Genomic DNA, 23,399 nt, shown 5'->3' on the forward strand with positions numbered 1-23,399 from the left:
TAAACAACAGATTTTTATGGTTACAAATGCATTCGACTCATTTATTCTGTTAATTAATTATTATTTTGGTTTTAAATCCCTCAATTAAACTTTTAAATCTTAATGTTACCAATGTATTAAAACAACATGGCGGTCACCTGATAATGTCATCGACACTCGATTTTAACGAATATAACGAAAATTACTAATTCTTTTCGGCAATTATTAGTATCCGTATCTTAAATTATCTATCCGTAATCTTATGCCGCTTTTTCTTTGCGATTAACATCGTACTTTTCGTAATTTTTAAAGAAATTTTGTATTTACCTTGAAAACAACGTTCCATGTAAATCCATACTGCCATCTGGTAGAATTATAATGTCAATTAATTTATATAAAATAAATTTAATTAATTAATTTACCCGCGTATTTATTTACAAAATTTATTTATCGTTAATATTTTAAAGTAGTTATTAGAAAGTTTTTTAAAACTGTTGAAAAGTTTATGTTTATGTTTGTTTTCAAAACGCCAGAGGGCTGATCGAGTGAACATGTGGATTCGAAATCGATGTCGAATGTGTTGTAAGTTATATCAAAATTACTTAAGTGTTATTGATGATAATTTAAAGTTCGTTGATTAGAATTTAATAAGTTTCTTTTTAATGGAATGATGATATTGAACTAATGATTAGGAAATATCTGCTAAAAATTAATGAAGAAGAATGTTAAATAATCTTACCTGAAATTGATGCTATTTTACTTTAAATCAGTTATATAAAATTATAAATAATATTATTTGAAAACGTACTTTAATTAGTAAATATCGACGGCAATTCATTTAAAATTTGGAATGTTTATATAATAATAACTTCTATTTATAAAACTAATATTCTAATAAATATTTATAATTTAGTAAAAAATTGTGTATAGAATATTACTAAATCAGGTTTTGCATGAATAATGACAATAATTGGGTAATGACACTTACCTGTTTTTAAAATATACTCTTTTTTTGAAACTTATCAGTGAATAATTATTTAAATATAAAACTAATTTTATGTGTAAATATTGAAATTTAAATTTTTTTTGCAGAAAATATAAAAATGATAACAAGGAAGACATTACAGTTTGGATTAAGGACTGCATCACTGTATCAGAACTGTATCAGAAGTTGTTCTTCGAAAGTTCAGCCAGTTCATTCATCAGACTTTGGTATTGTAATAATATTTAAATATTTTAAATTATATTTATTGTCTCTACTGTGTATATTTGAAATGCCAGTAATATTATACGGCTGTACTATAGATTACCACCTATGGAATTTCGGGACTTTGAGTATGTATTTGAACTCAGGGAACTGAGACGAGTTCAATGGTACCCTACTTTTGGACCAGAGACAAAAAATAAGAAAGTTATCATATTTACAATTTCTTGCCTTTCACAATGCATTCTATGCCATTTTAGTTTTCCACTAGGTGGCGTTTGATTGTTCATGCTCCCGACGGACTTCCCAGAGGGGAGCCGCTGGCAGGTCGCTGAGTATTTAATGTCACTAGTTATTGATTCACTGTAGTTCTGCAGCAAGCAATGCAGATTGGGAGTCGCGTTGCTTGCTGTTATAATGGCATAAAATGCATTGTAACGGCAAGCGATGCAATTCCCGATCATGATAGCTGGAAACTTAATCCAAGATTTTTAGGACTTACATCCTTGAATATCAAATCTGCCGTAAAAAAATAGAAGAGTTAGTGATTTACCCTTTGGTGAATCACTAACTCTTGTTCATAACCTAGGTGATGTTTCTCGTGTATTCCAAGGCCACCTGACAGTGCAGCTGAAGCAGTGATGACGAGGTGGGCAAGCACTGCAGGTGCCGACTGCTGAGGAGACACCACTTCGGCTGCAGCTCCCCATAGGCTTAAACTTATACTTACACTCCAGGCAAATCCTGTTCGAACCACTGATGTATCCAATCTCATAATTCACTGTAGGTCCAGTTATCGATTGTTTTGAGGTAGACATGGTAATGAGGTAAACAATTTTAAACACGCGATAGGCTTAGCGGAGAGAGCAATGCAACTCCCAAATTGCACAATTGCCAGAAAAAGTATGATAACTTTCTTATTTTTTGTCTCCGGTCCAAAAGTAGGGTATCGTTGAACTCGTCTCGGTCCCCTGAGTTCAGATATACACTCAAAGTCCCAAGATTCCCTAGGTAATCTGTATAATCCCCTATTATACTACAGAATTACAAATAAATTTTATTTGCAAATTTAAATACTTCACCAGAGTCATAATGTATTATATATATATATTTATTGATAATACATTTAAAAAATATGCATTTATTTTGATCATTTACAGATTTTTTGTATTATTGAATAGTCTTCAGGTATTTGCTAATATTTCCTGTATAGAATGCATCAGTGAAACACAACAAAAAATTATAATTATTTCTAAAAAAAATAATAATAAAATAGGTCAAAAATTAATATTTCAAATATTTTCATTACCACTTATCATCAGCATCATCAGATATATAATTTAGAAATATAATTTCAAATAAAGTAAAAGAATTAAAATAATTCACTATGTTAAAGAATATGCAATTCTATTGGAATTCTATTCTATATATTTATGGAATATTGCAATATCACATTTATTTTATAACAGTATTACAATGGTCAGATGACTGTTTCGAGCTCTACATACGATTTTATTCACACTAAATAACTTAATTTTTTTACACCACACATGCTACTACAGTATTAGCTATCATACTATAATATAGCTAGTACAGAATGACTTGTGCTTACTAGAGTTCTTGTCATTCATAATAAATTTAATAAAATTTTATCTATTTGTTTGAATAATTAATTCTGTACATCACTTAATAATCATGTAAATTATAATTATAACATTAAGATGATGATACAATATCCTTAATTTTTGTATTATATTAAATGAACATTAACTGACAGGAAGTTCACAAAGTTTTTTCTTGTAGTTCATGAATACAAGCCGTAATATATAAGTATAATAAGTATGCAATAAATATATAGAGTAAATGAATAAATATGAATAATAATTATGTTTGTAATTTATTTATGTTTAAAAATATGCCTAAAATGATAATTAGATAACTGTGTTAAATTTTTCAGTACATAAAATTTTTATCAAATAACTAAACAGAAAGTTATAATGTTTAACATGACTGATACATTATACCATTGAATTCTACAGCCACTTTCTAACTGGGTTGTGTGAATCAACTCATATGATATGTTTGTTATATGATGAAACTTGTATGTTATAATACTGACAAGTGTTAATTCTTCAATGTGTTTTAAATGATATATATGTATATTTAATAACAACTAAAGAGGGCTTGGACGTAGTATCCAGACAAAATGCATATTTTGAACAATTTTAAACATTGAATTTTTTAAACAAATGTGGCTCTTTGATGATATTGTCTCCATTTCATTATTTCCATTAACCTGGTTAGAAAGTGGCTGTAGAATTCAATGGTGTAATGTATCAGTCACATTGAACATTATAACTTTCCATTTAGTCACTTTATAAAAATTGCACTTCAAATATAAAGCAATTTTAAGTTTTATTGTTTTATGTTGTTTTTATTCAGAATTTTTCTGTTTTTATGAAAGTTTTCTTAAATTGTCACACAATCTTTTAATATTTTAGCTATTAGTTTGGAATTACTGTATTTTTGAACACAAGTAAAAGTATCATTGAGATTTGCTGAAAACATTGAATGGAATTTATATTATGTTAAAAATAGTCAACAAATTAAGTTACCTGTTTGATTCAAACGCAGAGAAAAGATTGAAAAATATTTAAACACTTTATAGGATCTATATTTTTATGAATGAAGTGTTGGATTTAACTGTTATTGAATCATGTTTAAGTATATTGAGATTTATATTTTATCTTCAATTGAAATTACAAATTACATTTAGTATGTTATGAAATATGTAAGTCTTTTCCTTATTTTTAAATGCTCTTAGTTACATTTTCTCAAAGTTAATTAATTTAAACTTTATATATTTTATAAAATTCAGATAAATGCTATAAGGTTTCTTATAAATGAAAGCTGTTTTATATGATCAGTTTAAATAATATGGAATCAAATTTTATTAATAAGAATGTAATATGTATATATCACTCAGTTTATATATTATATGAAATTGTTAATTGTTATTTTTATACAATGAATTAATTTTGTGTAAGACAAGATTAGTTTATTTATATGATGTTCCTACTTAAAGATTATCCAGGGTTGACAGAAAGATAAGTTTTAAGATTAGCTACTTGGTTTAAGGAGAAAAAATTAAAATATAGTTTTGTACAGTACAACCAGTAAGCTAGCTTAAAGACATAAAAAATCGTGATTTAAAAAAGAAAAATTAGTGCCAAACTTGTTTCCAAGCTTTATTATATTCTAAAAAATTAGCTATTGTGATATTGATGAATTACAAAGAAAGAGTGGTTTAGTTCAAAAAGAAATAAAGGAATTTTTGCATGTATATAAGAGATTAAACTGAAAGTTCCATATTTTTGTAATAGTTTATACGTTAGTTGATATGAAGTATTATTGTTATTTTTTATCTGAACAAACATTATTTTTATTTTTAATATTATATATTATTTTAATAATAAAAGCATTAATTAAGAAAAAAATTTTACTACATTTAAGACAAGTATGCAGGCTATTGTATTTATTAAAAATGCAATAGAATAACAAGAATACATAAACCTAAATAATGTAAATTGCAATAAAAAGAATTTTTCCAAAAAATATGAGTCACAGAATCATAAATGCCTCAAAAAAGAAATTGTATCATATCAGGAGATTACCTGGTTGGAAATATGGAATAAAGGATATTTATTTTTTCATTGATCAAAAATCATATATGACTTGAAGAAAATTGAAATGAATACATTCAAATATAATGTAATAAATAGTAAGACTAATCATGTGACAGAATAGATAGAAAATTATTGATTGAATTTTTATTATTAAGTTATTAATACAGTTTTTAATGCAAAATGTATATTGAAAGAAATTATGTTATGGTTAAATTCATAAAATAAGTAATATTGAAGAATTTTGTTGTTAAATAATATTTATCTGAGATAAAAAGTTGAATGAGATAAGTTTTCTATTTATGCTGAGAGAATATGAAACTATACAGGGATGTGATTATGGTGCTGCAACATCATCTTAGTACCAAAGCCAGTATTATAACTATCTTTTTGTGTACCCTATGTAAGATTTTATTTTTGGCTTCCTTCTTTTCTGGAAAAATAAAAAACAAATATAATAGAAACAATCATTTATTTTTTTTTAACTTTGCAAAAAACATTATGGAATCAATCCTCTAAGGCCGTGGTTCTCAGTCCATGGACCGCGGAACACGGATGCTCCGTGAAGCCACTTCAAGTATTCCATGAAAAATTAAATATACAATTAAAAATTGTTGCAAAAGAAATATCAATACAATGTAAATAATTTTTGTATGGGAATGTAATCAAGCAAATGCCAATGTCATCATCTACTAGACCAAGTGCACTTGATTTCAAAAGGTTTGCCACCGTGCTTTAAAGGTGATGTATTGTAAGTGTTCTGCGGAAAAAAAAAATGTCAAAGTTTAGTGTTCCCCGACTTCAAAAAGATTGAGAACCACTGCTCTAAGGTGGCAAAAATAAAAAATAAAAATATAATACTGACAACTTTTTAATATCCCATTTTAGGTCATCCTTTATTCTGAGCCTAGTTCCTGGGCATTTGTTACACTTGCCAAGTTACAACACTGACCAAAATTTTGTTACTTCAAAACAAAAATAACTATAACAATGTATGTCGTGCAACTTTGGTGACAGAAACTAATCTTACACAAACAGAAAAAAGTAAAAAAAAAATTTAATTATTTATCAGAGGCATGTGTCAAACAGTGTGGAGCACAGACTAAAAATAATTACATACAAATTTGAAATAACTGGAGTTTCAATCATTTCTAGCAAAGATAAAAAATGTAATAATTTAATACTCTTTTTTTTTATTCCTCTTTTGAAATCACACTGAATAAAAATCAGTCCGTAATTTGTATAATTTATAAACAATCTATTAATTCAAAATTATTCAATTGTCTATTTTTCATCTTTTATTTAACAATTATAAAAAGCTAATGAAACAAGAATGATGTAAAAAGGTAACTAGGGTAATTGAGTAACATTTTCCAAAAAACAACAGGGGGCGAATGCCTTGATACTCTAAATCTGCCTTGAGCCACACCGTATTCTCAAAATCCTGGATATACCACTGGAACTACGTTTTGAAAAACAAAGTCTTGATAATAACTTAAGTCAATATTTAGAGTAAGAGACTTTTTACACTATTCTAAGCTGTTTTAAATATATGAAAATGATATAATAATTATAAAAAGAATCAAATTATAGATTGTAAAATATTTTGTATAAGGCAATCATTTTATACTTAAAGTTATTGCAGTTTATTTTTTTAAACAGTTATCCATTTGGTATTTTAAAACATATTGTAAAAAAAAAATACAAAAAATAAAGATTTATACAAATAGAAATATTGAAGTCTTCCTTGTTGGCCTTTTCACAATCACAGGAAACATGATCCACATTAGCATAGTTGACCTTTCCTTATTGGTTACTTTCCTGCCTATAGCTATGCAAATCAAGTAAAAGTTCTGTGAGTTCAGATATTTTTCATAAAATTTCATATTGTAAATAAATTTTTTAGTCCTGGATTTTTTAGAAATTTATTTACAGTTATCCAGTTGGTATGTTAACATGATTCAAAGCATGATTTGTATAAATACTGGAAAAGCATCTGAATGCAGAAAATTTATTAAATACATCACATCTGTTTAAATAATTTGTTCTAAGCATTTATATTTAATGAATTATCTATTTTCATCAAATTTTAATTATAAAAGAAGCAGTTATCTATTGTGACATTGTCACAATGCTGAGCTGCAATTTTTAATTTATTTTATTTAAAATGTATTCTCTTCATTTCAAATTAGTACTGTAGTGTCTTGTCTCTGTACATCATCTTTTCTGTTAGCAATGGAGTTGATGGAGTTGTGCCAGTCATCTATCTAACTCCTTTTAAGAAAAAATTTTTGAATTGAAATAATGTGACTTTCGGTTTGCATCAGAAGTTCATATATAGTTAATCGTGGCCTCCTGCCCCTAAGCTTTCCACATCTGGTCTTGACTTTTATGTATCTAACTCCATTCTTGAGAATAAGGAAGGATGGACAACAGTGGAAATTTATAGTCTACAATTTTTTTCAAATTATAATCCAAAAACTTTAAATTTGTTTAAGAATAATATTTTATTTTTAGGATTTTAACAATAAGGAATACAGGTTTAAATTTTAAAAGATTAGTATATTTAAAACAATATTGTTATTGTATTGTAGTATAATTATTAACATAAGAAATGCAGCAATTTAATCTCTGTCAATAAAAATAAATAATTCAAATTATTCAATAAAACATTACGATTATAGATTTAAACAATCTGTACTACAGTATCTAAAAATATTATATAGGATGTCCAAAAATTTACTTTGCAGTATAAAAGGTTTAAGTAAATTTAATAAAAGTGAAGTTTTACATGTGATATTGCAGTTTCTTCTGTAGCAAATGTTTAAAATGTCTCCCAGAGATCTCAAAATTTGAAGAGTGAGGTAGAAGTCAAGATTCCATATGAGATTATGCAATTGTCAAAGAAATTTTCCAAAACCCAGAACATCTGTGAGCAAGCAGTAACACCATCTATCGCAAAGTGGAAATGTGGGACATACAACTTACAGGTCTCATATGCAACACCATGCATTAAACTTTAATGTTATTACAAATTTCTCACTGCACAGTAACTTTTTGGACACTCTGTACTAAACTTTTTAAGAATTTCTGTAGACAAAAAATATTGCAATCAAACATTTAGTAAAAGTCCTTTTTACTTATCAAAATTTCCTAATTAAAGATATCATTAAATAGATCCAGGCATGCATGACCAAAATCATTTTCAATGTCATATTCTGGAAATATGCATATATGAGAATCTAATACATATTCTACTTTCTAATCCTTATGATACCCCGGGATGATAAATCAACACTATCTCCAACCTATTAACTGGAGTAAAAATTTTTTGTTCTAAAATTTGCTAACGTTTTCATCGCCCCTTCCGGGTACTTCCTCAGGCTTTCGATAAAAGACCGTTGTGAGCTGCGCAACAGTCTTTTATCGAAAGCCTGAGAAAGTGCCCGGAAGGAGCAACGAAAACTTTAGCGAATTTTAGAACAAAAAATTTTTACTTCGGTTAATAGGTTGGAGATAGCGTTGATCTAATACATAATTTATGGTATATATTCTAAAGAGTAATTACTAGAACTAGGACACTAGACACTAAAAATCATATAAGTTTTAAGAGTTATCATTCATATAACTTAAAACTTGTATTATTTTTAGTCTTGTCTTAGCTTTAATAATTGCACAGATAAACACAAAGCAATGTAAAAATTCTTAAAAGTTTAGTTACTTTTAAGAATCTTTGTATAATACTTTTGTAAAATTTAAGAACTCTTAAATGTCTGACGACTATGTTGCTTTGTTAATTAGTTTAATTAATTCAATAATTATTTAATTATATGTGGTTATTTGTTTATTGTCAAGGGACCCTCAATAGGTTTGAACAATTGGCTTTCGTTTAAGCTGGGCTGAGTCTCCTTGGGGCTTCACTTCTTGGAAAGTGTTCGGTTTCTCACTTTTCTGAGGTTGGCTTTCTTCTCCAATTTCGTTGAGGGAGATTTTTTCTGGTTTGTCCTCTTGTGGTTGTTGTCGGGTCATTGTATGAGCTTTCTTGCATTGTAAATAATGATGAAAGATACAAATAAGGCAAAATCCAAATATGGTAATACCAAGACAACTAGTAAGTATCACCATTAGAGAAGGAGGGTAGGATGTTGGAGATGATCCTGTTGTCATCTGTAGCAGGTGATCGAGGTCATATTGGACGTCGAATAAAGATCAATCTGCTAGTTTGATATCATAATCTGAGGCCATTTTTAGCATTTGTTGCGTTTGTGGATCTATGAGATGTTTCTGAAGCAGTTGAATCTCGGTTTGATTCAAGACTTTTTCGATTTGTGGAACTACTAATTGTTGCGCAATCTCGAGCTGTGTGGTTGATTACATCTGGTAGCGCAAGGTGAGGAGGATCCCAGGCAAACAGCCTGTACATGCATTTGGGAGTTTAATCATCCCTGTGTTGTTCAATTTATGAGTTGTAGATATAAAAGGAGATTTCTGATGTCTAGTGGGACATCTAATAGTTAATGTGAGAGGATTTGGAGTGGAATAAATCCATGTCCCTTGTCAATCTATTTTTTTAAAGATCAGTGTATATTTTGTAACGATTTGTCAAGTGCAGAGGTCTTTGATCTTGTTTTCATTTCCACTAAATAGCAAGTATTCACAACTCTGTTAAGGGCCTATTATATGGGAACATTCATTGAACAAATGGAAAAGTGGGCCATTTTACAAGTAGTCAGTTCATGACGTTGTAATAACATGTAGGATTGTCTATCCATAGATAGAACGATTATAGGATATTTAGTTTGGAACTGGATAAAAGTCCTTAAAGTAAGAATGTATGTTAGGAATTTTACTATTTCATACATATCGAAATAGCCACTAGGAGTGATTAATGGAATCTTGGCAAGGATTCTCAATTTGCCAGGTAAAGCTACTGCAATGGTAGTAATCCATTGGTAGTATTTAAGCAATGTAGCCTATCTGGTTTGATAGGTTCGATCATTGCGTAACCTTCTGGAAGTTGAAGTTGAGTATTTCGGAGAGTGCATAACAATTTCTCGAGAGACGAAGTAGGTGCTTAATCGGCCTTGTTCTAAAATATCAATTGCTTCTCATAGTTCCACCAGTTGGAGGTGTAATTCTTGGACAGAAAATTAGACTGTTTGATGAATTATTTCGAAAGCGAGGTTATAACGGTATAAGTTCATTACCTTATACCATTATAACCTCGCTTTCAAAATAATTCATCCTGTTTTTTAAATAACACATAGATTTGCTGTCGATTGTTCCTATTTATGTTTAAGGTGTTGTTTAGCAGAGTGGTTTGTGAGCGTAGTAAATGAATAATTCCCTCATTACGACATTTAATTTTCAAGATCTCAGTATTTAAGGCCTCAATATCTTCTGATGTAGCAGTTCCAAAAAGGAATTTAAGAGCTTTTCCTCCTATGTCTATCAAACCTCTCTTTCTTTTTTGAGATGTACGTAGGGTGACTAGAACAGTGAGCTCTCGATATTCTCTGTGATAATTAAGAAATGAAGTTTTTATTAGCTCGAAGTAGGGAGATTCCATTGAGTTTGAGTGTCTTCGTCTTCTGGGGGGGTATTCTTGTTGCTTAATCATGGTATTCAAATAGGAAAGAGATTGCGAGATGAATTGAATTTGTCGTTCCAAGTGGGAAAATACGTCATGTGACTAATTGTTATTGGAGGTAAAGATTATTGTAGCAGGTGTGGAGGTTAAAGGTGTCCTTGGGACCAAAGTAAAGTGATGACATTAATTGGACATTAATTGTAAATGTTAAGTCTTGCAGTACGAGAATGAGTACCTGGATGGGTAAAAGTTTACATTCAAAAAGGAGGGTTGTATATTTTCCCAGCGAAGTGTTTTTTCTCACAAATTCTTTAAGCAATAGGAGGGGAAATAATTAAAAAATTTATCTATAAAAATTCCAGATCTCATAAATAATTAATTCAATGCTGCATGCAGGATTGTGCTGGCTAAGAACTACTTTGTTCTGTCTCCAGTTTTTTAAGTTTTCAGAAATTGAGTTTGAAATCAGTAAGGATAATAAATAGAGAGAACAAATTGTTATTGTTCTAGTGGCATCAACAATGAAGATATGTCATAATGGATTTGAGTGAAATGGAACAATATGGTATTAAAATCTAAAATTATTGAAAAAGTGAAGATAGAAAAAGTGATTCTCAGCAAGATATCTTTAACTATCCTAAAGATTATATTGATTATTATTATATGAGTTATAAGTTATTCAATTTATGTAACTTCGTTAAAGTTATATAGATTGAATAACTTTATCTCTCAGTATCTAATGAAAACAAATAAAATGAGAATGATCTGAATAAAATAACTATATTTATCCACTACAGATAACAAATCAGAAAATTTGTTATTTTAAGTTTAATTTATACTATTAGATTACTCTTTCTTTTATTTTTTCTGGATAATTTAAATTCATTTAATAGGGTTTTCTTTCTGTGCTTTGAATGCCATAAGTTTTTAGTTTTAATTCTAAATTTGAAATTTTAATTTCTCTGAATAACTATTGGATATTTCCAAGAGATATGAATACATTACACTAATATTACTTACTAGCAGAATATCAGAAAAATTTAAAACAACATTTAAAGAAATTAATTTTTATTAATTATTCAGTTTAAAATTAAATATGAAAAAATATTAATGTTAATGAACTACTTTTGCTAAATATTTTTTTCCTTAAATAATTTTTATTGAGATTTTTAATTTATCTACTTAAACAGATGTGAAAACAAATAAGAAGATTTTTGAAAATGAGGAAGAAAGTCTCTTGCGACCTCTGTATCTGGATGCTCAGGCAACTACTCCTCTGGTGAGAAAGTATTTTTAATTCGGAACTACAAATATTTGCTCTTTCCTGTAAATCTTAGTTGTATATGAAATGTTTTATGAGTGATTCTTAGACTCATTAATTTTTACAATATTGTATAGGCTCTTCTTGTGTATTTAATTCTTAATTTAAGGAGCTTGAGCTAAATTTGAACTTAGCTCCAACTTCTTACAATTCTTCTGAATCTAACTTTTGAGAGAATAAAAATTTCTTTGTAGGATCCCAGAGTATTAGATGCCATGCTGCCTTACCTTATAACTTACTATGGTAATCCACATTCCAGGACTCATGCTTATGGATGGGAAAGTGAAGCAGCAATGGAGAAAGCTAGAAAAGTGTGTAGTTAATAATATCAATAGTTATACTAATTATAATATATACATATATATATATATCTAATTAAATAACTGAAATTCTTTTGATTTTATATGTTTATAACAGGAAAATGTTTTCCTTTAATTAAGTGATGCCCAAACTTTTTGATTGGCAGGCCAAATTACACATAAGGTATAGATAGGAAGGTCACAAATATTTTTTATATTCCATATATATATAAAAAATACTTTTATCATTTGTAGGTGATGTGTCAGATATGTTCACAGACTGAATTTAGGCACAACTGCTTTAAATTATGTGATAATGAAGAACTCCATTATCAAAAATATCTATTGTAATGATCTACAAATCTATGGACTGTTGAATCATTATTATGATCTAAGAAAGATGAATGAGAGGTTGAAATAAACTTTTACTATCATTAATACAGGATTAATTTATATATAATTGAGACTTAGATGGAAAAAATTTACTAATTTGTAAATGGTCAGTAGATGAAACTAGCTGGAATGAAGAAGACAATAAAAAGATGACAACAAAGACATGATATGTTATTTATGATGAATCTGTACTGGAATGAGGACTAACCAGTAGAACAGAGAGCTAGTTTTTAAAAGACGATTACTCAAACTTATTCAGATTGAATTGTAAAGTATAAGATTGTTTGGGAAAAAGATATTTCTTGTTTTCTATCACCAGATATCTCATAGTCTAACATGTCACCTCCTGACAAAACAAGTATTTCTTATATTGTAATAAGTGCTAGAAAATATTGTGAAGCATCAAAAATCTAGAGTAATTGGAATTAGAATCCATTCAGATTTTCAAATATATTCATGTAAATTAATATTTTAAGTACTGTGAATTAAGTTTAGATGGTCTAAGTTTAAGCTAGTATTTCACAAGGAATTTAGGAATACAAAGATTACAAAGATTCAAAACATAACTTACAGAATTACTATATTAAAACAAAAATTACAAATTCTGAATGAATGTTAGAACATCAACAATGAAGTTACCTACTTGCAATTCTTCCAGATTGGTGCAATGATATTAATAAATCTTCAAAGTACCTTCTAAAATAATACTCCAGTACTTACTTACTCATATAAAGACTGACATTTTCGATTCTTCCCTCTGGATCTTCTTCAGGTCTATGGTTTTTTAGAATTGGAATGCTTTTGATTATCTTTGGAAGCATTACTTTTCAAACATCATTGAATATTTTAAAAATTCTTTAAGTTTAAACAGATTTTAAACTTTAAATGTATAAGGGAAATTGAACACATTTTTAAGAAAAGCAACATTTGCAAAAGCATTCTGATTCTACAAAAATCATAGGCCTGATGAAGATCCAGAGGAAAGGATCAAAGATGTTAGTCTTTATATGAGTAAGCAAGTACTAAAGTTTTATTTTGGAATGAACTTTGAAGAATTATTAATGATGTTACCGTTGAAAGAGGTTAATATTCATTTTTCAATGGCTGAATCTAGATTTTTGATGTCCAGATTTTTAATGCTTTACTGTGTAATTAAATAAAAAGAAATTAACATCGTGAAGGATGGCAAAAGGGAGTGAGAAAGCAATAACTTGTGTTCACACATCCTTAACAATAGTTTTATTTTCTTTTCTAAGTGTTACACACAGAAACTAAACATCTATATATATAACCCATTGAACACGTGTCCGTCCGTCCGTCCGTCCGTGTAACGTTATGCCAAAAATGGGCACTAGAGGTGTCCCTATCGTGTGTCATATTTCAAACATTTAAATTAACAATATAAATTATTATTACTCATTTGGCCAATAACAATATAAATAATTCAATATATTTGTAATATGAATTTATTATTGTCACGGAATGCCTGTAATGTGCACTAAGGGGCAAATAATGGAAAAACAGATAGTTTTGAAAATTATATAGTGAACTGCTGGAAGGTAATATTTTAATAATAGAGCATAAAACTTTCATATATTAAGTGCGTCAAACGTGCCTCATAGGAATTTGTAATGCTGCTAGAATGCTCACTAGGGGACGTCCCGGGCTACTAGTTTTTGGCAGAAAGTGTTTTAATTAAATTTTAAAAATATTATATCAACATTAAAGTTATTTGAAATTTAGAATTTTGTTTTAGTTTTAATATTACAATTTTAGAAAGTGGTTGTATTTATATGTTTTTATATGTTTAGATCTCTTTATAATTTAATAAATTTAAATATTTGAATGTTTTATTCTACATTTTTTAAACATGATTTTGTAATTTTATCTGAAAATCCTTTGAATAATAAAGATGAAAATACTGACACATGTTCATAGCAGTATATTTATATAATTATAACCATGTTGCAAGTTCTCTAAATCATCATCATCATAAAAATTGATTCTAAATTAAATAATTTTATTAACTTTTTTCATTTATACTCATTAATGATAATTTTTATACTATATTTCCATACATATAACAGCATGCTCTTACATTCAAGTATAAGAGTATGCACTTATAGATGGGGCAAAACTCAGTTTTTTTAATTCCATATAAAAAGTTCTTGAAAAATTCAATATACTGTACCGAAACATGCATTGATTTGTCAGTACAACTTATTGACACAATCAGTATTTGAAGAATCTTGGTTATGAGGAGGTTTTTTAGAGGCATTGCCAGAGAATTTCTTCTAGAACTGTCTTAAGGGCAATTTTGCACATCTTTCAATCTATTGTTAATTTTTGTCTTCCAGTTCAGAGCATTACTTTGCAATCATAGCTGAATAGAATAAATAATGAACTTAAAAAAACTTATTTACTAATTAATAAATTTGGCAACCTTCCATCTTTTTCATATTTCGAATGCTAATTTGGCACATGATCATTTTTATTTTCTAGATTTAAATAAAGATTGGCATATTTTGATCAAACGTTGTATTATAAATATTTTAACTGACTGTTGTTGCTCTCTTACATTAGTTTGCAATTACTGCATTTGTCTATTGTAACATTATCATAAATGTAAGAAATAAATAAATAATTTCTTAAATTTATTTCTAATTAGTTTGAGCTCTATAAAAATTGTATTTTTATTTATTGACATTTTTTTTAATTTTATGGCATAAAGTTTGTAGCAATATTAAATTTTAAAATCTTTCTTTTAAAAGCAAGTTGCACAGTTAATTGGGGGAGACCCAAAAGAGATTGTATTTACAAGTGGCGCAACAGAATCTAATAATATAGCAGTGAAAGGTGTTGCAAGATTTTATGGTGAAAAGAAGAAGCATGTTATAACAACACAGATTGTAAGTTTTGAAAGTATTTTGATATCATTGAATAAATTTATTTATTGACATGAAATATGAATTTTAGGAACATAAGTGTGTATTGGATTCATGCCGTGCCCTCGAAGCAGAAGGTTTTGATGTTACTTACTTAAATGTACAGAAATCGGGACTAATTGATTTGAAGGTATGCAAAATTGAAGGAATTACAAATAATTTATCTATTTCTAATACATTAAACAAATTAGTTTATTAGTTTTTTGAGATTTAAAATTTATTATTTAGAGTGAGAACAAAGCTCTTTTGTTATACATATTTTAGTTATTATTGTGTTTTTTCAGTTCATTCAGATTATCAATTTGTTTCTTTATTTAAGAACTAGCTGATATTGCATGTAAATAGTATCTCAATCATCTGCAGTTTGGCTTATTTACAAAAATTAGTTTTCATAAATATTTTAATTTAATGCTTATAAAAATATAAATTAATCAAAATCTGAGAAAATTCTATTATTCAATTCAATGTATTGTTTTCAAAAGAGAAATAACATGCTGATAAATTTCTTTGGAAACCAAATTCATTCATTGAATAGTTCAATAAATGCATTTTATTTTCAAGAAATTTATCAGTAAATTATTTCTCTTAGTGACAACAGGACAGAAAGAGTTAAAAAAAAAAAAACATAGAAAGTACATTTGTATACAGAATAACCATGTATTGTTGGTGCTTGATCTTTCAATGTACTTAATAGAATATGTTAAGCTCATTTACTCACTGGCTACTGCTTAGTAGCAGATGTTTCATATGCAGTTTTTTCATCTAATGCACTTAGTTTTATAATGTCAAGTTTAGTTTCTAAGGTAACAGAGCCACACTTCTTGCATTTATCTTCACTGCTAGATTTACTATTGCGTTTTGGATGGATTTTTGAAGCACTAATCATAAAAGTTTATAAAAATTGCAAACAATAGCAAAGAATGCCATTACTCCAACGTTACCAACTTTGATGCACCTCATGAGCAGCAATGGAACATTAGAATTTACACAAAAACGATTATGAATTTATAACTAATTATAGAATTTACACAAAATGATGATATGCAATAAAAATAAATCCACATTAATTATTTATTACAAATTTATTATTTATTACTGGCTAAAGACTGACTTCAACCTCACTTTACAACTGGCAAGAGAACTTCAGAATTTATGCGAAATTTAAATTTTAGATGTAGGGTTAAATTGTTCATAAGTTTGGAAGTTGAGCGTTTGTAAGTAGGGAAGCTCCTGTATTTAACTTTCTTGCAATAATGCACTCACACGTACATACAATTGTACATTCTTGGCATTACAGATGGCTGCTGTATCAAAGAACTTTTGGACCACCCAGATGAAAACATTACCATAAACATATGTTTATGGTAATGTTTTCATCAAACTTGACATTACTTAAAAATCTAAAATTAAGTAATATTTCTTTTCAGTAAGTTCTAATAATAAAGACTGTCAATTAATAAAGAAATAATTAATCTTAAGTATAAAATATCTTAAAGAGTAAAAAACTTTACAGAATTTAGAACAAAGCATGCGGCCTGACACTGCATTAGTATCTATAATGACTGTAAATAATGAAATTGGTGTGAAACAACCTATCAAAGAAATAGGTAATTGTGAATTATTTTTAGAATTTCAAAAATTAATGCTTATAATGTAATACTTTACTTTAAAAAAATATTTATTGCAGGTGAATTATGCAGAGCAAAGAAAATATTTTTTCATACAGATGCAGCTCAAGCTATAGGGAAAATTCCTGTTAATGTTAAAGATATGAATATTGATTTAATGTCTATAAGTGGTCATAAGATATATGGTCCAAAAGGTTTGTGTGTGTATATAATTTCTCAGACCATTTTGAAGATTTATGATATTGTTATGAGTGTGATTATGATTTTCAGTAGGGGTGAGCTGTTGCAATGATTCTCAATCTTTTTAGGCTATTGGCATGTCTCAACCATTTGAATATTTTTTATATAAGGAACTGTATACTTGAAATCTTATATTTACTTATAAGATTTCAAGTATAAGATTGAATCATATAAGATTGAAAATATACAGTTCCTTATATAAAAAATATTCAAATAACAATAAAGTACAGTGAAAATTAGCATTTTTAAATGATTTTTTGAATTTTTGTGGCACATCTGTGAGAAATTTATAGCACATCAGTTGAGAATCATTAATCTATTGTATGCAAAATGTTTATTTACATAATACTTTGATATAAGATTCAATAGTTGAATCAAAAGCTATCTTTATTAGTTTTAGACATATAATTTTGACATAGTTTTACCTTTCTATCATGCTTTATGTCATATGTTACAACAATGTAGTAATAAACTATTCCACATGATTACTACTTCAGGGTTATATTATTGATTTATCATTGTTATCATATTTTAATTAAAATACTGTTTATTTCTGAAATTATTTTAATATTAGCATACAAAATTAGATAAATCCACTTACTACTTACTTACTTGGCCATAATTTTTAGAATAAACTGGAAGAAAAGAATTGGCCCAGAGCGGGACTTGAACCCACAACTCTTGCTAACCATGCAGATGCATTGCCAATTATGCTGCTCGGACTTCTGGTCTGATTTCTTCTGGGTATATTTAACTTACGATATAACCATTGTTGTTTATTATGGTGCCAACTGGGGACGTATTCAGCACCATCAGGAAGAAAAGAATTGTCCCAGAGCACACTCAGGTTCAAGTCTTTCTCCAGGTCAATTTTTTTTTTCCAGTTTATTCTAAAAATTATTTAATTAAATTATAATTATTAAATTTAATATGAGATGATGCCTAATGCCTCTCTCTACGGACAAATTAATCATTAATTCAAAATTATTATTGCCAAAATATATCCCAATATTATACAGCAGTTAGTGTAGCTGTATGTTACATTTCAAATATCTCACCTCAGCTGGAATCACTCTGCTCTTATGCTTTGTTTCTCATACCCAACCTTTCAACCATACAACAGGGTCAGAAAAATCACACTCTTGTACTCAATCAGACTTGCTCTCTTCAGAACACATTCTTATGAATCAATTACCCTATGCACCTAATTACCTTTATACAAACATTTGCTCATTTTCCAATCTTCCTATCTATTCTGCCATTACTCTCGAAGGTGCTCCCCAAGTAAACAAACTCCCATACTTGCTCTATTGTCAACTGTTTAGCTATAGCTTGTATTCACTAATTTGCTTATCTCTATTAAACACTACAATCTTTATTTTTTCTCCATTTATTTTCCATTGTACTGGCTGAAAGCAATAGTGAATTGCAGTATCTCATTGACATGAGATACTTCATATAACAAGAAATTGAATGGTTCACCGCCCACTTTTATGCTCTTTTCCTCTTCTCTTATCTGCCTCACACATTTATCTAAGTACACATTGTGAATAACCAAGGAAGCTTTACACAGTCCTGATGCATGCTCACAATGAACCATTCTAACAATTCCCCAGCCACTCTAAATCCATAATTAGAGTATATTGGCATTTTAATAGTTTGGTAATAAAAAAACAAGTTTAATTTATTTAAAGATAGGAGATATATTTATAATAAATATAATTCAGTGTAGCTAATTTTTATTTTAACTAAAGTGTATTTAAATTTGAAAAAAGAAATTCATAAAGTTTTTAATTGGGATAATAAATTGGTTGTTTAAAAATTTTTTAAACTATTTTTAAGGTGTAGGAGCATTGTATATTCGAAGAAGGCCAAGAGTAAGAGTTGAACCAATTCAGAGTGGAGGCGGACAAGAAAGAGGAATTCGTAGTGGCACTGTGCCCACACCATTAGTAGTTGGATTGGGTGCAGCATGTGAAATAGCTTTGAAAGAAATGGAAGTGAGTTCATGCTTGTAAAATTTTGATTTTTGTCAATATACAGTAAAATCTCATGAGGTCTCACTTTTGAGGTATAAAATTTCTGTCCACATAAGTGAGGATGTCATCCTAGTGAGATTATGAAAAAATTGACATACAGAACTGTAATTAGTTTAAATCCTGGTAAAGTTTATTAAAGATTATAAAAGTAAACAATAAATGAATAAAATAAAATAAATCCTTTATAATATACAATAATTCAAACTTTCATAAAGACTAATGCATTAACTAATATACTAGAATATTGAAATACAGAGTACATGTTCAGTAAATGAAAGCTGTTTGCAGTAAGGTTCAAGTACGGTGATACCTCAGTTTTCACTGATCGTCCATCTGAAAACACTCGACGAAATCTGAAACCGACGAAAACCAAGGCAATTATTTCCATATGAATCAATGTAAATCCAATTAATTCATTCTAGACACTCCAAAATACATACCAAAACACATTTTATAGAGAATTAATGTAGCATTAAATACTAAAAGCAATAAGAAATTAACATAAAAGACTAATTAGCATTAAGATGAAAGCAATGGAATTGTTCGGCTAGACATGCAGGGTAATGTCTTGTCTTGTAGAAACTAGTTAGACATGAGCTTCTAGCCTATATCGCCCCATGATAAAGTGTGACATAATTGTTATGTAATAGTAGTTGTACATGCTTATGATGGTCATATCGAGGAGAACAATGCCTTTCAGGAAATCCGTTTAAACGTAACTGGCCCCTATTCAGCCATTACAGACATGGAGAAAACCCGGAAAGCTTCACGTAGCTGCCCGCCCTGGTGAGGTGCAAACCCACAACCAAACTCTCATTGTTCGGGGAACTGAACCGTTGGCCAGTGGTGGGCCATCGTGTGGTGATAATGTTCACACAATGAGAAATAATGCCACACTGCGCTGATTGTTTTCGCAAAATTAGCAGTGAGGTCACTTGAGCACGCCAATGAAATCCGAGGCAATTGACGAAAACCAAGACAAATTTTTCACAAAAAAATCGACAAAAACTGAAACCGATGATAACCAAAGTTAATGAAAACCAAGATATTACAGTACTGTTAAACAAAATTATTTAGTATTGTGCAGTACAGTACTAAACAGAATTGTTTAGTACCCATAGATGGAAGCATCTTTATGAAATTATGGTAAAGGTTAAGTACTATATTTTAATAGGAAAATTCAGAAAAATTATTAAACAAAAATTATTAGATATGCAGGAGTGTTTAAGTGTCAGAAAAAATGTTAATAATTAAAATAGCTTTACCTCAGGTTCATTGATAGTTTTCTTTGTTGAGTATTTCAAGTGGCACATCAGTGACGTAGACTGATCATTGTTGATTTACAGTTATATTTTTATAAAATACATTCAGGTTTTGTATAAAATTATTGAACAAATATGTAATTATCTTTCTTCTTACTAAATTCTGGATATAAATTTAATTTGCCCAACATAAATAAAGATTATTTTATTTGAATGTCATCTGTTGGAGGGAATTCAGCAAACTGTTTCAAAACTATAGCAATGAAACTAAATTCCATTTTAAGTATTTTAAACAATATGTTGAGTTACAAATTTTAGGTTTTCTTATTTTTCCCACATAAATGGAAATAAATAGCAAAGTTGAGGCCGAAGTTTTCAGTGCAAAAACGTGTACGTCAGACATTCGGCGCCACCTAGAAGTTTGGCAATGGCTTTTGGAAAGTCAGTAGAATCATGCTCGACATTCCAAAGGCCATTGCCAAACTTCTAAGCTTACAGGAAAGCGGTGCTGAACGTCCGACATACATGTTTCTGCGTTGAAATCTTCGGCCTCAACCTTGCTATTATCACTTTATGTCACTGCTATCTTGCCACTTAAGTTAGGTGGCTAGTGGCTACAAAGTGAGGTTTTACTGTGTATTATACATTAAGTTGTATATATTTGATTTTGAGTTTGCTTACAAGATTTTTAAATTTTAATAAATTTCTTTTAGTATGATCACAGAAGAGTTGAAGAATTAGCAAAGAAACTACTTGACAGTATCATGAATTCTGTAACTCATGTTATCAGGAATGGTGATCCTGATCAGACTTACCCAGGTGCTGTATAAATACTAACATAAACTTTATAATTTTAATTTTTATTGCCATAGAAAAATTATTTCACAATTAATAATTATTAACATAAAAAAATTGGCAAAATGTAATGCAGTCTGTAAGGTGCTGATATCTTACATCAACAAATTCAATTCTATCAAATCAAATATAATTACAAGAATGATTCACATTAAAACAATAGTTTTAAGTCATATTTAATGCACATCAGCAATTATATTTCTATTATTTACACAATGATTTAGAAACTAAATAGCCAAAATGCATAGCAAATAAAAATGTCTTTTGCCAACTGAACTATGTGTTCTGATTAAAACAGACTTGGTTATAAGATAAACTTGGGTTTACAAGTTGATAGTCTTAATTGGAACATCAGTAATCCTACATTTATTTATGTTAGTTTTTTTAATATAATTTTTTTAAAACTTTGTTTAGTTGTTACAAGTGGCTAGATGCTTTCCCAGAAGATTTTAAGTTGCTTGAAGAGTTTTTCAATAATTGTTTCACATCTTTATCACTTTGAAAATGCTCTCTTTAGCAGTCCAAAAAGACTGCAATCATGAGGAGATTGGAGAATAGGTTGAATGCTCTAGCACTTCCATCTTCAGTGATTATGAATGACATTTGCCTTTAGGAAAGCATTTGATAGCAGATTTTGTGTGATTCTCCAGCAGATTACAATATACAGTGGGTGATTGGACAGCGAGCACTTTCGCACAAAAAATTTTTACTTTCAGACAACAAATATATGTTTGGATAACAAACACTACAGAACAAACACAACAAGAAGCAACGTAAAATAATGAATACCAATTGGTTTTCTCTTGTCTTCAGGTACAATCCTATACTGATCAGATTGTATTCCTCCAAACTTTGAAACTCTTCATTGTAATTCCAGCTTTTTGCTTCTTCAATTTAGTGCATAAATCAACACAAATACCTTGTAAACTGCATGTATTTATGTGCTAGTGCTTCCACTTCATGCTCCCAAGTGTTGCCAAAACATATGCTGATGCTATCTGCATTACATGAATGTAACAACAAAATGATAAAAATAGTTACAATTCTTCCACAGTTTGTTCATCATGAAGATTTCATATATTGGATTCTGATTTATGAAAACTGTTATTGATATACGTTTGCAATGTATATTTGCAAACTTTTTATATTAAAAGTATTACAAAATTATAATTATGATACATTGATAATTTGTACATGTTGGCCAGATTGATCAAATTGTAAGGTATCAGCCTATCATGAGGGATTCAGATTCAAAACTGAATCTGCTTTTAGTTTAATTTAAATATCATTCTTCATCTTACTCTTGATAACTTATGGGTTGAGATTAGACATCATGGACAAAATTGAACTGGTCATATAATCATTAAGGCATAGTACCACACATTATCAAATCAATCAGATCATGATTTTTATGTAACACCCTATTATTAATTATATTTATGAAATTTTTAATAGGAAGCTCAGTATTTCTGATTGAGTAAAAAAACAAATTTGTATAAAAGAAAATTATTAATTAAAATTTATTAAAATTAAACTTAAATGATTAATTATAAGTAATTTTGTTCAATTTAGTTAAACTACTTTAAGCACTAAACGTGGAAAAGAATGAAATATTTTAAGTGAATTCATTTGTAAAAGATTATTTATAAATATGTTCCTATTTAGTAACTATAGCATGGTTGCTATAGTTATGAAAAGCATTCTATTCCATTAAATACTTTTATTTTTCCCATGTTAAGTTGCTTGAAGAATTTCAATTAAAAAATTGAACAAAATCACTTTCAATTAATCATTTTATTTTAATTTTTAACATTTCTTTTTCTTATTAAATAGTTTTACTTTAGGTTTACTACAATGATCAGACTGCATATTCTCATAAAATAATTTTGCATAATTGTTTCAATAAAATTTCAAAAACTAAATACTTGTAGGTATAAAATATAACATTAAAAAGTTATTTA

General features: G+C 28.6%; 2 protein-coding genes across 3 annotated transcripts in view; one reads left to right on the forward strand and one right to left on the reverse strand.

Moving 5' to 3' along the window:
• LOC136974653 (AP-1 complex subunit gamma-1-like) overlaps window positions 1–336 on the reverse strand; it is an 81,413-nt gene extending 81,077 nt beyond the window's left edge. The window contains exon 1 of one of the 2 annotated variants that reach the window (XM_067269584.1): window positions 307–336. In XM_067269584.1, coding sequence (XP_067125685.1) covers window positions 307–335 — 29 coding nt within the window. In that variant the 5' untranslated portion in view covers window position 336. Of the gene's footprint in view, window positions 1–137; window positions 260–306 lie in introns of those variants that run through there. The other variant, XM_067269587.1, reaches the window with a different exon arrangement.
• Window positions 337–1,071: 735 nt separating this feature from the next.
• LOC136974673 (cysteine desulfurase-like) overlaps window positions 1,072–23,399 on the forward strand; it is a 29,372-nt gene continuing 7,044 nt past the window's right edge. Inside the window, exons 1-9 of the mRNA XM_067269614.1 lie at window positions 1,072–1,191; window positions 11,647–11,735; window positions 11,972–12,088; window positions 15,241–15,378; window positions 15,446–15,544; window positions 16,928–17,021; window positions 17,102–17,236; window positions 19,125–19,282; window positions 21,297–21,402. Coding sequence (XP_067125715.1) covers window positions 1,083–1,191; window positions 11,647–11,735; window positions 11,972–12,088; window positions 15,241–15,378; window positions 15,446–15,544; window positions 16,928–17,021; window positions 17,102–17,236; window positions 19,125–19,282; window positions 21,297–21,402 — 1,045 coding nt within the window. The 5' untranslated portion in view covers window positions 1,072–1,082. The remainder of the gene's footprint in view (window positions 1,192–11,646; window positions 11,736–11,971; window positions 12,089–15,240; window positions 15,379–15,445; window positions 15,545–16,927; window positions 17,022–17,101; window positions 17,237–19,124; window positions 19,283–21,296; window positions 21,403–23,399) is intronic.

The sequence above is a fragment of the Centruroides vittatus genome, unplaced genomic scaffold, assembly GCF_030686945.1.
Source record: "Centruroides vittatus isolate TY-2023 unplaced genomic scaffold, ASM3068694v2 contig_352, whole genome shotgun sequence".
Taxonomy (NCBI): domain Eukaryota; kingdom Metazoa; phylum Arthropoda; class Arachnida; order Scorpiones; family Buthidae; genus Centruroides; species Centruroides vittatus.